Source organism: Mustelus asterias, chromosome 4 (assembly GCF_964213995.1).
Source record: "Mustelus asterias chromosome 4, sMusAst1.hap1.1, whole genome shotgun sequence".
NCBI classification, from domain to species: Eukaryota; Metazoa; Chordata; class Chondrichthyes; order Carcharhiniformes; family Triakidae; genus Mustelus; species Mustelus asterias.
In genome coordinates this window covers 31,225,227-31,240,805 of record NC_135804.1, presented here as the reverse complement: position 1 = coordinate 31,240,805, position 15,579 = coordinate 31,225,227, and the positions used below count along the sequence as shown (strand labels likewise).

Below are 15,579 nucleotides of genomic sequence, written 5' to 3'. Positions count from 1 at the left end.
CATCAACTTTGTGGTGAGGAAGAGCTTCCTGGTGGAATGCAAATTGCTGCACTTTGCTGGATGAGTTGCACTGTCATTCGCCTCGCAAAAGCTCACCATGGAAAGTAAAGGCCTCTACTGAAGAGCACAAGCTTGCTTTTTGATGGTCACATTTATGTTACCACAGTGCCAGTCAGTCTCTCTGGGCCAGAAAGCGAACTAGATAAAATATATCAATGTGTAATATGGGCCAGTCTTGAGCAGAAGGTAAAATTAGCATTGCAGAAGGAACAAGTGAAGGGAGCACTTGGTAGAACACATACCTCTGCCACGTTGTGTTAACTTAATATCATGACACACTTTTGAAACTTTTCCCTGCCTGGAGAAGGTGGTGAAGAAGGCATATGGCATGCTTGCCTTTATAGGACGGGGCATTGAGTATAAAAGTTGGGGTCTGATGTTGCAGATGTATAGAACGTTGGTTCGGCCGCATCTGGAATACTGCGTCCAGTTCTGGTCGCCACACTACCAGAAGGACGTGGAGGCTTTGGAGAGAGTACAGAGGAGGTTTACCAGGATGTTACCTGGTATGGAGGGGCTTAGTTATGAGGAGAGATTGGGTAAACTGGAGTTGTTCTCCCTGGAAAGACGGAGGATGAGGGGAGACTTAATAGAGGTGTATAAAATTATGAAAGGCATAGATAGGGTGAACGGTGGGAAGCTTTTCCCCAGGTCGGTGGTGACGTTCACGAGGGGTCATAGGTTCAAGGTGAAGGGGGGGAGGTTTAACACAGATATCAGACGGACATATTTTACACAGAGGGTGGTGGGGGCCTGGAATGCGCTGCCGGGCAAGGTGGTGGAGGCGGACACACTGGGAACGTTTAAGACTTATCTAGACAGCCATATGAACGGAGTGGGAATGGAGGGATACAAAAGAATGGTCCAGTTTGGACCAGGAGCGGCGTGGGCTTGGAGGGCCGAAGGGCCTGTTCCTGTGCTGTATTGTTCTTTGTTCTTTGGTTGACGCTCTTAAGTACGAAGCTGAAAATAAATCTCTTTATTAAGATTTTTTATTTCACTGAAGATGCTTCAGGCCAATCCATGTCTAACAACCAGCTCTGAAAACTCTGCTCACATTTCGACAGCTGTGACGGGTTGCACCAACGCAGCGGAGACAATCCACAACATTCCAAATTAATTAACACATCCTAAATAAAACAACCCACAACATTCTACAAATTCACCCTAGTTCCCATGTTGTCATTTACAATTCAGTTGATAGATGAAAGCCGTCAATTTGTGTAACAAATCTTTATTTCACATATGTCAGTCAGGAAACTGAAGTTTTGTGAGGTTCTTCCATAATCATGTAGACATGTTGATTAGTATAATTGTCGAGCCTTTTTTAAAATCAGCTAGCATTTGTGAACAAATGTCATAACCTTTGAAGTGTTCTTATCTTACCTCAATTCAGGATGCACCTGACGATCAGCAAAACCAGCAAGAGGCGAAGCAGCGGTAAGAATGCCAACCGTTTAAAAATGAAACTTATCGCATAATTTACTCTTTGCCGCTTGCCACTCCCAGCAAAGGTTTACCAATTGCCTGTTTGTAAATGGCCACTGTGGAGAAAATGGGGATGTGTAAGATTGAGAGGGGATGGGTGGGATGTTCTCTACATTTGTCTTTCCTCCTTGTAGAAAAACCTTTGACCTGCTAGATTGGGCAATTCGACAGCAGCTAGTGTGAAAATGCTTTAAACCGTTCTATAGTGTGTTAATACCACTAGACTACCATATGTTTGAATTTGTTTCTTCTTCTGAATTTATAGGAGAATATGTCATTAATTCAAATTATGTTAACTGCATTAGGTCTATATTTTGATTCCTGTACAGAAAAACTGCCCCTTGTTATGTATCATTGTTTTTTATTTTCTTGCTTTTGATTTTATTGGAAGCAATGCAATGCTGCATACTCTGATTCGTGCCTCCTTAACGTGAACAACCTGTTGTTGCAGGGAGTCAGAAATGAGGAATGGCATTCTTGCTCAAGTTTTAGATCAATCTGCTCGTGCCAGATGTAAGTAATGGAAAACTCTACATTACGGCTCTAATTAAAATTGTGGCATAAAGTCACTTAATAAACTATAAGGTCTTTAACTGGTTAGCATTGGTGAAAGAAAATGGTTACAAAGTATATTGATCAAAGTATTACGTTGACCAGAAGCAGGAGTAATATAAACTTTATCGGAAAGAACCACACCCTAAGTTTTTCATCAGGATTTCCTACCCACTTTCCTTCCTCAGATTCTGCTCTTACTGACAGTTCATCTTGATCACTGCTCCCTTGCATTCTCTTCTCATCCTGCCTGCTTTCAACTCCACTTCCTCCTGTATTCACCTTTGAGAAATCCCACTTACAGCTGCACTTAAAGACCAATAGTTGGTGGTTTGAACCTGATTTCTTTAGAACCCTCTGTGGCTTGTGTGTTATCAGGTGGCTTGTCCCTGTCCAGTTTGAATGCCACAAATATTCAATCCCTCTGATACCGACAAACAGTGGCAGCCATGTGTGCCATCTCCAGGATGCTTTGCAGGAACTCACCAAGGTTCCTTAGGCAGCATCTTCCAAACCCATGATGACTACGATCTAGAAGGATAAGGGCAGCAGATACCTGGGAACACCACCACTTGGAAGTTCTCCTCCAAGCCACTCACCATCCGGAATTGGAAATATAAGACCGCTGCTTCACTGTTGCTGGGTCAAATCCTGGTACTCCCTCCCTAACGGCACTGTGGGTGTACCTATACATCAGGGATTGCATGACGGCTCACCACCACCTTCCCAAGGGCAAGTAGGAATAGGCAATAAATGCTGGCCTAATAGCGACAGCCACATCCTGTCAATGAATTAAAAAACAAGTTACGGATGGACCTCAATTTCCTCCATTTAAACGTTAGGAAGTCAGAGGCTAATGCTGTCGCAAATTCTGTACCATTGCCACCAATTTTATATTGTCTCCATGTTCTTTGTACCAAGTGAATCGCCTCACACTTCGGTGTATTGAACTTCATCTGCCACCTATCTGCCCACTCCACAACTTGTCCATGTGCTTTTGAAGTTTTACACCTGTTAGGGACTAGATCAGACACCTCAGGGTATATTATGAAGTTAGCCTAGATCCCAACTTTTATTTATTTTGGCATTAGTGTGAGCATAAGGCATTTCACTCCAGGTGTGATTCTATTAACCCACTAGGAAGCTTTTATTAATACAAATTTATTAATACAAATATCTCGACCACCTTTGTCGCTGCCTCAGCCAATCTACTGCTCAAACACTCATCTATGCCTTTGTCACTTTTGGTTCAACTCTTCAATATATCGCTTGGCCAGTTCTCCTCCACCTGGAAATATCAGCTGAATTAAAATTCTGCTGCCCACTCCTATCCTCCATCATGTTGTCCTCATGCAGCATCCCTGAACTCACTGCTGTATTAGATTCCTGTACCTAAAGCCCCTGTTAAAATTCTTTCCCTCAACTTATAATGGTTGTATTTGGTGGTTGCCATGACAGTATGTTTAAATAATGGTTCCAGAAGCTAATTTGTTTTATTACCTGTGTCAGTGTAATCCAGTTTTTTTGCACTAGATCACACCCACCTGTGAACAAACGCTATTGAGTAAGTGTTGGGTAATGAAGCAAAATCCTGATGCTGGAAATCTGGAATTGAAACAGAAATGCTCAATAGATTCAGCAGGTCAGGCAGCAGAAAGAAACAGTTTACATTTCAAGGTGATGATCCTTCCTTGGAACTGGAAAACTTTGGAGATGTAACAGGTTTTAAACAAGTATAGGTACAGGCAAAGGGAGGGAAGAAAAGAACAATAGGGAATGTTTGTGACAAGGTGGAAACCAGGAGAGATTAAATGACAACAGGATTTTGATTTGATTTATTATTATCACATGTATTAGTATACAGTGAAAAATATTGTTTCTTGCATGCTATACAGCACAAAGCATACCATTCATAGAGAAGGAATGTAGTATTACTGTCTTAGCTAGGGTGTAGAGAAGATCATAATGTGAGGTAGGTCCATTCAAAAGTCTGACAGCAGCAGGGAAGAAGCTGTTCTTGAATTGGTTGGTACGTGACCTCAAACTTTTGTATCTTTTTCCCGACGGAAGAAGGTGGAAGAGAGAATGTCCGGGGTGCGTGGGCTCCTTAATTATGCTGGCTGTTTTGCCGAGGCAGTGGGAAGTGTAGACAGAGTCAATGAATGGGAGGCTGGTTTGCATGGTGGATTGGGCTATGTTCACGACCTTTTGTAGTTTCTTGTGGTCTTGGGCAGAGCAGGAGCCACACCAGGCTGTGATAAAACCAGAAAGAATGCTTTCTATGGCCCAGGCCATGGAGTTTGGAGATGCATTTCATTGGAATAGTGGTGTTGAAGGCTGAGCTTTATTCAATAAATAGGAGTCTGACATAGGTGTCTTTGTTATCTAGATGTTCCAGGGTTGAGTGCAGGGCCAGGGAGATGGCGTCTGCTGTGGACCTGTTGCGGTTGGAGGCAAACTGTAGTGGATCCAGGCAGTCCAGGAGGCTGGAATTAATTCGTGCCATGACTACCCTTTTGAAGCATTTCATAATGATGGATGTCAGAGCCACCAGATGATAGTCATTAAGGCACGCTGCTTGACTTTTCTTTGGTACTGGGATGATGGTCGTCTTCTTGAAGCAGATAGGGACCTCAGATTTTTGTAAAGAGAGGTTGACGATGTCTGCGAATACCCCCGCCAGCTCATCAGCGCAGGATCTGATTGCTCGTCCAGGTACCCCCATCTGGGCCACTCGCTTTCCGTGGGTTGACCTTCGAGAAGGCTGCTCTGACATCTGCGATGGTGACCCCAGATACAGATTCATCCGAGGCTTCCAGGGTGGAGGGTGTGCTCTCGCTGACCTCTTGCTCAAAACGAGCGTAGAATGCATTGACTCAAAGGGAGAGGTGCGTTAGAGTCGGCGATTTTACATGCCTTCATCTTGTAGCCTGTTATGTCTTGCAGACCTTGCTATAGTCAGCAGGGGTCGGTGTGGCTAGCCTGGGACTCTAGCTTGGTCTGATACTGTCTTTTGGCATCTTTGATGGATTTCCTTAGATCGTACCTGGCTTTCTTGTATAGGTCAGGGTTGCCTGACTTAAATGCCTCAGACCTGGACTTCAGCAAGCAGTGGATATCCCTGTTCATCCATGGTTTCCGGTTGGGAAACACACGGATTTGCTTTTTTGGCACACAGTCTTCTACACACTTACTAATGAAGTCATTATTAAGTGTGCAGTGGCGTACTCGTTCAGGCTGGTCACAGAGTTCTTAAATACTGACCAATCCACTGACTCTAAGCAGTCCTGTAGGAGATTGGTCGATCAAGACAAATGGAGATGGTAATGGAACAAATTAAGAAACAAAAGTTGTGTCGAGTGGCGGTGTAAATGAGAATAGCAGAAATGCTGCTGCCCAAAAAATGGGAGCACAGACTATGGTTGAACGCAGTGTTGAGTCCAGAAGTGTAACATATCTAATTGAAAGGTGAAGTGCTGTTCCTCATGCCTAACATTGACTTTCCTTGAAACATTAGGGACAGAGATCAGTGTGGAAGTGGGTGGAAATTAAAATGACAGGTCACCTGAAGCTCAAAGTCATGCTTATAGACTAAACCGCGGTGCAGTATACTAAATTCATAAAACTATAATTACAGTTTGACTTGAAAGGGGTTTTTGGGGCCCTGGAAAGTGGGTGCAAAGGAGGTGAACAGGCAGATGTTGCATCTTCTGCATTTGCATAGGAGGGATGTGATTGAGGAGCAGACCAGGGTATTGCGGAGTCAACAATCTCTTGGCAAGCTGTAAAGGGAGAGATGGGCAAGATGTGTTGATGGTATCACACTAGAGGCAATAGGAAGGGGGAGAACGATGCATTGAATCTGGAGGTTGGTGGGGTGTAAGGTGTGGCCATAGGGAACGCGATCATGGTTCTTGCAGAGAGAGGAATGGGTGAGAACAGAAGTGCGGGCAATTGAATGGACAGGGTCAATTGCCATCAACCACATTGGAGAGGACTCCAGTTGAGGTAAGAGGAAGACATATCAGAAACACCAGGTCCCCACCAGAATAAACTGAGTTCAGCATGGCGCAGCGGCTTTTTTTCTCACTTTCCCTCCACACCTCCTTTGACCAAGAATCGTCCCACCGCCATGCAGAGTAGAACCCTTTCTCCCAGCTTCAGAATTCCCCTCCCTTTGGACGTGTTTTCCTCTCTAGAATATTTGCTTTGGAGCTGCCACTGTGATATCAGCAGTCTCAAATTCTCTCTTCCCGTCACTCTAATCAATCACCCTCTGAGCTGCTAACGATCTGTTCTTGAAAAACCATCCCAAATGTCGTCATTAAATCTTGACAAGGATGGCACTGCACTCAGCAGAGACTGAATGGCAACTGTCCAGCACCGCTTCCTACCTTCACCGGGACTAATACCCCATCACTGGAGCCATTGTCTCCAGGTCTGTCATTTAATTTCATTTCTTCTAGAGGTCTTCCCTCCAAGCCCTCCACCCTGGCACAGCTCATTTCTACCTCCTTCCCAAAATCTGCAAATGGAGTTGCTCTGATAGACCCATTGTTGCAGCCTGTTCTTGCCCCCAAAAAAAGCTTTCTTTCTCTCTAGATTCTACTTGTTCTCTCCTTGACCAGTCTGTTCCCACCCACATCCACAACTCTCCCGATACCATCTGGCATTTTAATGGTTTCCAGTATCCTTGGCCCTCACCAACTGCTTTTCACCACAGTCACTCTACACTTTCATCCTCTACTTCATTCTTAAATAGAGACCCAACAGTCCCAGTCCTCCCCCCACCCTCCTCTGTTTGACTGAACTTGTTCTTGCATTGAACAACTTCTCCAATGATTGCTCTCACTTCCTTCAAGCAAAGGTGTTTTCATTGGGAAGCTGAATGGTTCCCAGCTATGCCTGCCTTGGCTTTGAATGTAGCCTTTGTTCCAGTCCTACTCGGGTGCTCTTCCTCATCTTTTTCCAGTATGTTGATGACTGTGTTGGTGCTGTTTCCTGTTGCCCAGAACTTGAATGTGTAATCATCTTTGCTTCCAATTTCCACTCTTTCCTGCCTTCACATGATCCTTCTATGACCTTTTCCCTCCTTTCTGCAACTTCTCTGTCCCCATTTTTGGGGGTAGGCTATCAATCAGCTTCCACTATGAACCCACTGACTTCCACCCCCTCCCAGTAAGGACTTGTTCTCTCCCTCCTGATTGGACAATGCCACCTTCCATACAGTACTTCTGACGTGTCTTCCTTTTTCCTGGTTGACAAGGCTCTCAACGATTTCCTACTCTTCTGTTCTCAGACATTCCCTTCCAACCCAGAACAACAATAAGATTTCCCTTGTCCTCATGTTTCATCCCATCAGCCTCCACATTCAACATATCATCCTCCACCATTTCCACCACCTCCAGCACGATGACAGCACCAAACTCATCTTCCCCTCCCTGTGCCCTTTAGGCATTTGAAGGGACCATTTCTTCAGTCGCACCATGGTCAACTCCTCAATCAACCCTTTCAAGGGACCTTCCCATGAAATCACAGGAGATGCCATTTTACCTCCCTTCCCATCACCCATTGTCCCAAACACACATTCCAGATGGAACTGCATTTTACATGTCCTCTCAATTTAGAATACTGTATTTGCTGCTCCAGTGCAGACTCCTCTGTACTGGGTGTTCAGACAGATTGGCTCACCTCTTTGCCGAATGCCTTAATTCAGTCCTCAAGCGTGACTCTGAGCGCTGCGTTTATCATGTTAATTTTCTGTCCTATTCCCATTTGTGCTCGTGTCCTACACTGTCTCCGTGAAACTGGAGGAATAGCACCTTATCTTTCAAATAGGCGCTTTGCAGCCTTCTGGACTCAATGTTGAGTTCCGATCATAACCACGGCACCCGTTGTTATGGACGGCAACTGTTGGTGATGATTCTTTGATTCCCATTTACACCACCTCTGGATACCTTTTTTGTTTCTTTACTTGTCTCATTACCATCCCTTTTTACCTTGCACCATTGTTTCTTTCTCCGTTTAATTGCTCCTGGCATCCACCTTATCACAGATGTTCCCTTTTATTCTTGTCCTCTCTTCCCTTTCCCTGCCTCTATTTAACCTTGTTTAAAACCTGTTACATCTCTGACGTTTTTCAGTTCTGACGGAAGGTCATTGAACTGAAAGGTTAACTCTGTTTCTTTCTCCACAGGTACTGCCTGACCTGCTGAGTGTAACCAGGTATTTGATACTAGCTGATGAAAGTGGAGGTGTCATTAACTCATTATTGCCACCTGGTGGTGTCCGTGTACTGTCCAAATCGGAAAGTCATGATGTGGAGATACCGGCGTTGGACTGGGGTAAACACAGTAAGAAGTTTAACAACACCAGGTTAAAGTCCAAGAGGTTTATTTGGTACCAAATAAACCTGTTGGACTTTAACCTGGTGTTGTTAAACTTCTCACCAAATCGGAAAGGCCAGTGTTGCAGCCTTGTAGATGCTGTGGTGAAGCTTTTAACCTAAAAGGAATAATCCAGGTACAAATCTTGTAAGCAGTTTTAGTGAGAATGAACTGGAATTTTCCATGGCAAAAATTAAAAAGAAACTTACCTGTGGAAACCGTTTTTTTTACTTTATAGTTTGAGTGACGTGAGTTGCTGAGTTGGACGTTTTACAACCTTAGCACGGAGCGTGAATAACATTTCCAGCTGGCAGTTTACTTTTACTTTTCCTACGGCAAAAGCCAATGGATACAACACAACGGTTGTATTCATCCACTAAACAGGATAATGATTGGAATATCTTTAGTGCTAGGGTAGTTACGTTTAACTTTTGATCTTACAAAATGACTGGGTTTGCAGATATGCTTTTAGTTAGTCTTTCCTGAAGTATTCCCCTCAATGAAGTTTCTGTGTGATCCATCTCATTTTGTATTTATGTTTCATTCCCAGTGAGTAATTTGGCTCTGGTGAAACCCGAGAAAGCCAAATCGGTGGAGAATTACCTTATCCAGATGGCACGATTTGGGCAGCTTGGTGGAAAAGTAAGACATTGTCAATCCGGGATATCTCAAACTCATGCTCTTCTGTCAATTAAAACCAAGCCTTCCCATCATATTTTGCAGCACAAAGAAAGAAGCAGCTAATATGCAGATGCAGGAAGCAATTAGGAAGGTCGACAATATGTTAGTCTTTAATGCAAAGGGATTGAAGAAGATTTACTGCAGTTATAATCAGACATCAGTGAGACCTGGAGTACTGTGTACATTTTAAGTCTCCTTCATAGGGATAGATATACTTGCCTCTGAGAGAGTGCAACAAAGGTTTGTTAACTGATTCCTGGTGTGAGAGGATTGTTTTGTGAGGAAAGATTTGAATATATTAAACCTATGTTCCTTAGAATTTAAAAGAATTGGGGGGGGGTGATCTAAATAAAACATTAAAAGCCTTGACCGGGGTTGGCACTGGGGAGATGTTTCCTTGGCTGGGGAGTCTAGACTGAGGGCTCTCAATCCCAGAATGAGGAGTTGGCCATTTGGGACTGAGATGAGGAGAAAACTCTTTACTCAGAGGATTATGAATCCGGAATTCTCTACCCCAGATTCTGTGGATGCTCAGCCGTTGAGTACATTCAAAACAGGATTGAAGGGTACTAAGGGAATTGAGGGATATGGGGTTAAAGCGGGAAGGTGCACTCAAAGAACATTGGAGTAGGCTTAAACCACTTAACCTACTGCTCCTGTTTCTTCTGTTCTAACATCATCTGAAAAACGTTTACACTTTTGCATTAATTGAGAATATTTCTCATTAGAAAGCTGCAATTATGAAAACAGTTCTAATTGTAATGTTTGGTGAATGAGTCATATGCTTTTACAGCTTCCAGTCCACCATGTTCCATCACAAGGTGATAGGGTGTGGTTTCATGCTACAGTTCCTCATAGATTGGGCCTAACCATGCCATGGTCAGGAAGGAAACGAGAGGTCTGGTTGTTCTAGCCTGCAATTGTGCATTACCAAGCAACTGGCCATTCAGCAAAAATACTGGCTGGTAATCCAAGTGCTGTTCGCTGGCATGTTTTGCTAATTTTGGAAGGTATGTGGAAGGCTGTCAAAGAAGGAAGATAAAGAAGTAATTAGTACTTTGCTTTAAGGTTATTGGCTGTTTGAATTTTCAGTAGGTCATGACTTTACTTGAATAGATAGATGAGGCTGGTGGTTTCTGCAATGTTGCCTTTTTTAAAAACGCACATACCATGGCATTACTCCAGTTTAATGAGACAAACATGAACAGGAGCCGACTCTTTAATTCATTTAACAATCTCCCTTTATTTAACACTTGAGGTACCAACTCAAACTTAAAAAGTTGCAACTCTTTAACTCTTTTACTGAACATTAATTCACAACTGAACTTTAACTCTTAACTGAACATTTAACTTTAACTATTTAACTGAAAATAGATACTATCGAGCTTTAGGAAAAACCTGGCCAGAAATATCCCCGATGTAGAATCTACCTTGATAGTCTTCTCTCTGAAGAATCTTTCAGGGCACGCTTCTTACAATGGTGAATCTCTGTAGAGTTATCGTTGGCAAACAAAGGACTGCACATGTCTTTTATCTACAAATTCCTTCACTTTCTTCCAGAAGATTCTCTGTCATCCAGCCAATTGTGTAACCAGAAACCAATCACATGGCTCAAACAGCCAATGAAATTACTTGTAAACTACGCCATTATGCTTGGTTCAAATGGCATGTCTTTCACATAACGGCAATAAAATTTGATGCCATCAAGTCTACTCGAAAGTAAGCAACTTCCCATATTTGGTCGACACAGGAAGCTTCAGGTCACAGTTCCCAGATCAGATCCCTGACTCAGTGACTTTATGACCTGCATTTGGTTTTAATTAATTGACCAAAAATCCCAGCATGCTTAACTCTCAATCAGAAATGCCATTTTAAAGCCACTATTGTTGTTAAAATCTTTGTAGTCGTTCTTGCTCTGTCTACAATGGAAAAGAAGTAATGAAACCAGTTCCATTATAAATGTATCAAACTTCATTATTGTATTTATGTTTTTAGATTTCTGAATCAGGATTGATTGAAATCCTTGAGAAAGTCAACCAACAAATGGGAAAGCAAACTATTGTCAAGGTAAATGCAAATATATTGTCAAGGTAAATGCAAATATATTGTCAGCAGGTCTGGCAACATCTGAAGAAAGAAATAGAGTTAACATTTTGAGTCCATGCTACTCTTCTTCAGAGCGCAAGAGAGGGAGAAATGGGTTGGATTATAAACAAAGAAAATTACAGTACAGGAACAGGCCCTTCGGCCCTCCAAGCCTGCACCAGCCCTCCAAGCCTGCACCGACCATGCTGCCCGACTGAACTAAAACCTCCTCCCCTATCGGGGACCATATCCCTCTATTCCCATCCTATTCATGTATTTGTCAAGACGTCCCTTAAAAGTCACTCACGTATCCACTTCCACTACCTTCCCCGGCAGCGAGTTCCAGCCACCCACCACCCTCTGTATAAAAAAAACTTGCCTCATACATCTAAAATTATATACAGTATGAGTGGGTGGGGCAGCTAGAAGGGAGTAGGAAGTCAGTGATTGGGAGTTAGGAGAGATTGCACCTTTAATTCTTTGTTGCAATCTCTCCGAGCTCCCACCAATCACTGACCTACTCAATTTCAGCTTCTCCACCCCTTATACAGTATAAAATCTGTCTCATTTCACCTTCTCTTTCACTCTGAAGAAAAACCATACAGCCTCGAAACATTAACTCTATTTTTCTCCCCTCAGATGCTGCCAGACCTGCTGAGTTTTTCCAGCATTTTCTGTTTTTATTTCAGATTTCCAGCATCTGCAGTATTTTGCTTTTATTTACACAAATATCTTGTAATTGGAATGATTTGGATTGGCTTGTCAAATATTTTGTGCTCTAAATTGTTTGAAACCTATTCTTGCTGTCTCAGCCTTTTTATCAAAAAATGTGGTTCTCCGAATCATAGAAACCCTACAGTGCAGACGGAGGCCATTTGGTCCATCGAGTCTGCACAATCCCACCCAGGCCCTAGCCCCGCTTAGTTACCCTGCTAATCCCTCTACCTATCACATCCTGGGACACTCGGGGTTAATTTAGCATGTCCAATCAACCTAACCCGCACTGTGGACTGGGAGGAAACCGGAGCACCCGGAGGAAACCCACGCCAACTCGAGGAGAATGTGCAAACTCCGCACAGATAGTGACCCAAGTCGGGAATCGGACCTGGGTCCCTGAAGCTGTGAGGCAGCAGTGCTAACCACTGTGCCACCCCTAATTGTAATTCTAATTGTAATGTGCACAGGGACAACCGAAACGACCATCTAGTGAAAGTAAAAGTGAAATGGATGTTTTGACTAGCCGTTGTGGTGAAATTGTGAAAAGTGTTTGTGCCTTACAGTATGGAAATAAAAATTAAAGGGTGCAGTCCAAAAGATACGACAATAATAAATAAATAGGCCACTCACTGCTTTTGTCAGGAGAAGCTTCCTGTGTTATGTAAGACATGACTTAAAATATAAACTACCCCCTAATGCTCAGAGGAGTTTGTAACCTGCCCAATAAAAGCAAATTTAGGAGATTTTCACAGTAACTTCATTGCAGTGTTCATGTAAGCCTACTTGTGACACTAATAATTAAGCTTTAAGAAAACTTAAACGAAGAGGTAATATTGCATATTAATTTATTTGGTTGGGAGCATTTCTTAACTGTGCCCAAACTGTCTGAAATAGGAAAACTGCCAATCAATAATTATTAAGGCGGGTCTAGTCTTAACATGGTGTTTCTGCTTTCTTCATTCTGTGGAAGCCTCCGAGACTCAACAAGAGTTCAACTCCTGGTTAGTCAGGAAAATTAAAGGGAAGTTCAGAACTGCGTGTTTGCACAAATATGAAAATTTATTTTTCTTCAATTGTATCTTAAAGTATCTGCAATATTCAGAGAATGAAAGTATATAGATAATCTTTGGTGTTTGTGAAATACAATCTCGGGTATGGTTGTGATCAGCTATTAATCTGGCCTTCCCTATTTAGGCCACTGCTCAGATATTCTTTGCAGGGAAAATGGCAGTCTCTTTAAATTAACAACTGCATTTGTCCCCTGGGAGAGGTCGGGTTACGTCAAAACTTGGGAGCTGTAACTTTCCTTTAAGATAGAGCTGCGAGTTAATAACTCAGAAGAATGATTTGAGAGTGAGGTAAAAGCTCGGCGCTGTGTAATTGTATAATTCATACTGGATACAGACTCTGCTAAGAGATATTTGGAAAAACTGACACATTCAAATCCTTGTGTATTTCAGTTCAACAGACGGAAAGTAATGGATTCTGATGAAGAAGATGATTACTGAATTCTGACCATCCAAAGAAGCTAATTTAATAATAAGGGGAATGAAAGCTAAGAGAGCTGTGCTGACAAAAGGATGGACAGATGTATTTGATATTTTTCTCCTTGTTTACTGAGAGAGTTTTTCTCTGTATAGTTTTGTATCTGTGGATGGAAATAGCAAATCACTTCACAACTTGGTGGTTTTAAATGCTGCTTTGAAGGCGTGGATAGAATTTCCTGGTGGTTATGTGTGGAAATTTACTCCTGAGACCAACTTTTCGAAAAGACTTTGAAGACCATCTTAACAAACAATTTCTCTGGTTAACCCCACTCACTGCTGAGAACAGCCACTAAGGCTGTCTACAGACATGTACGGGTAATTCTGATTACTGTCTAAATGGAGGAGATCTCTGCAGTTTCATTTCAATCAAGTTTGAATTAAACTGCTACATTGTGGAATGTTAGAAACCAAAAAGTTGAGGTGTTAATTGGGGATATTGTGCAAGAAAAGCAATATACAACTTGTTTTTGCACACCTGAATATTGTGTTTTGTTTTACTGTACATTTTAGGGTAATCCCTGGACTGGAGAATGCCCTACACTTGAGAAATTGCTGGCAAACCACCTGCAATTCTCAGTTCATGAGCTTCTGCGGACCCAGGGTTCGCTCCCTGCTAGCAGACTGGGATCAGCCCTTCTTGTTTTGATTTACTTTCTGACTAATAATTTTGAAATTTTAATTTGAAGGAATGCAATCTGTTTGCTTGATTTAAAAAAAAAACACAATTCCCAAATTTAGTCCAAATCTCTGCCAGTATGTAATAAAGATGTACTTCATTGCAATTATCTTGGTGTAGTCTGAACTTACTGATTGTTACCCATTGTTGAAATATTCATAAAAGTAAAATACTGCTGATCATGGAAACCTGAAATATAAACAAAGTGCTGGCAATACTCAGCAGGTCTGGCAGTATCTGTGGAGAGAGAGAAACAGTTAACATTTTGAGCCAATTATGACTCTTCAGAACACAGTCAAACAAATTGAATAGTTGTATAGAATGTATGTATAAATGCAAAATTGAACCTGATGATAAGGGAGCCAGATATTTAAAATGTTACGGTGCAAATACAAATCCAGGAGCGATTGAAACATGCTCTGTAAAAAATCTGGTGTGCCACACGAGACGTCTTTCTAGTCATGTGGCTTTTGATGACTTTGCTGCCCATGACATCTTACAAAAATACTGTTTAAATTGTAGAGAATAGTCATCAATTCCACTTGACATTTTCCTCATGCAAGATCTGCAAGGGTGAAATGAGCAGCAATTTAAAAGGTTGCTTTGATTTTTTTTATTCTGAGCAAGAAATGGTTTGTAATTTTACAATAAAGCAGATAGGTGTTGAATTTCCTCTGAACAGTTAATTTTGTTGAAGTGGGTGCAGCTCAAGAGCATACAAGACTAAAAAAAACAGGTCTTAATGAGCCAGATATGATTAATGTTCAAATGGCAAAGTAGGCTTGATGGGCCAAATAGTCTCCTCCTGCTCCTATTTGCTCCTACTTTCTCCTACCTATGAAGGCTATATTATATACCCTTACTCTCAGTACACTTTCTAAGACTGGCTTTCATTCTTTGTTAGCAAGGCCAAAGCCAATACCACGGAGCCAATGTTCTTTTCCTCACCCCTATCCCTTGGGGCCAAGAATTCCATCCCCATTTTTGATGCATATCATTGTGGTTTCAGAACTGGAAGATCCACAATTAATCTGATCTTCTCAGTCTGGCAGGTCCAAGAGAAATGGAGTAAATGAAGGGGACAACTTTATATTGCCTTCATTAATATTACCAAGCATTCACCAGAAGTGATCTATTTTAAGTTGGAGAAAATTGGCTGCTCTCCAAAGCTGCTGCTTCCCTTTCCATGATTTTCCCTTTCCATGACATCACACTAAGTCAATATCAGAACCATTTGAGATCTGCATTGTGGTCAAGGTTGTGTTTTAGCACTGAGACTCTGGCATATCCTTATCTGGTGCTGTCATATGCCCTTGCTTCATCTACAAAGGGTGTCTAGATGAGTGGCTTTTCTGTCTAGGCAAATTCTCTCAAAGCTTCTTCCTAC

The 15,579-nt window shown here is 42.2% G+C and overlaps 1 protein-coding gene across 1 annotated transcript in view; it reads left to right on the top strand.

Moving 5' to 3' along the window:
• pdcd5 (programmed cell death 5) overlaps window positions 1-14,865 on the top strand; it is a 15,392-nt gene extending 527 nt beyond the window's left edge. The window contains exons 2-6 of the mRNA XM_078210770.1: window positions 1,457-1,500; window positions 2,000-2,061; window positions 9,037-9,128; window positions 11,163-11,234; window positions 13,430-14,865. Of these exons, the coding sequence (XP_078066896.1) occupies window positions 1,457-1,500; window positions 2,000-2,061; window positions 9,037-9,128; window positions 11,163-11,234; window positions 13,430-13,477 (318 nt within the window). The 3' untranslated portion in view covers window positions 13,478-14,865. The remainder of the gene's footprint in view (window positions 1-1,456; window positions 1,501-1,999; window positions 2,062-9,036; window positions 9,129-11,162; window positions 11,235-13,429) is intronic.
• Window positions 14,866-15,579: the final 714 nt, after the last annotated feature.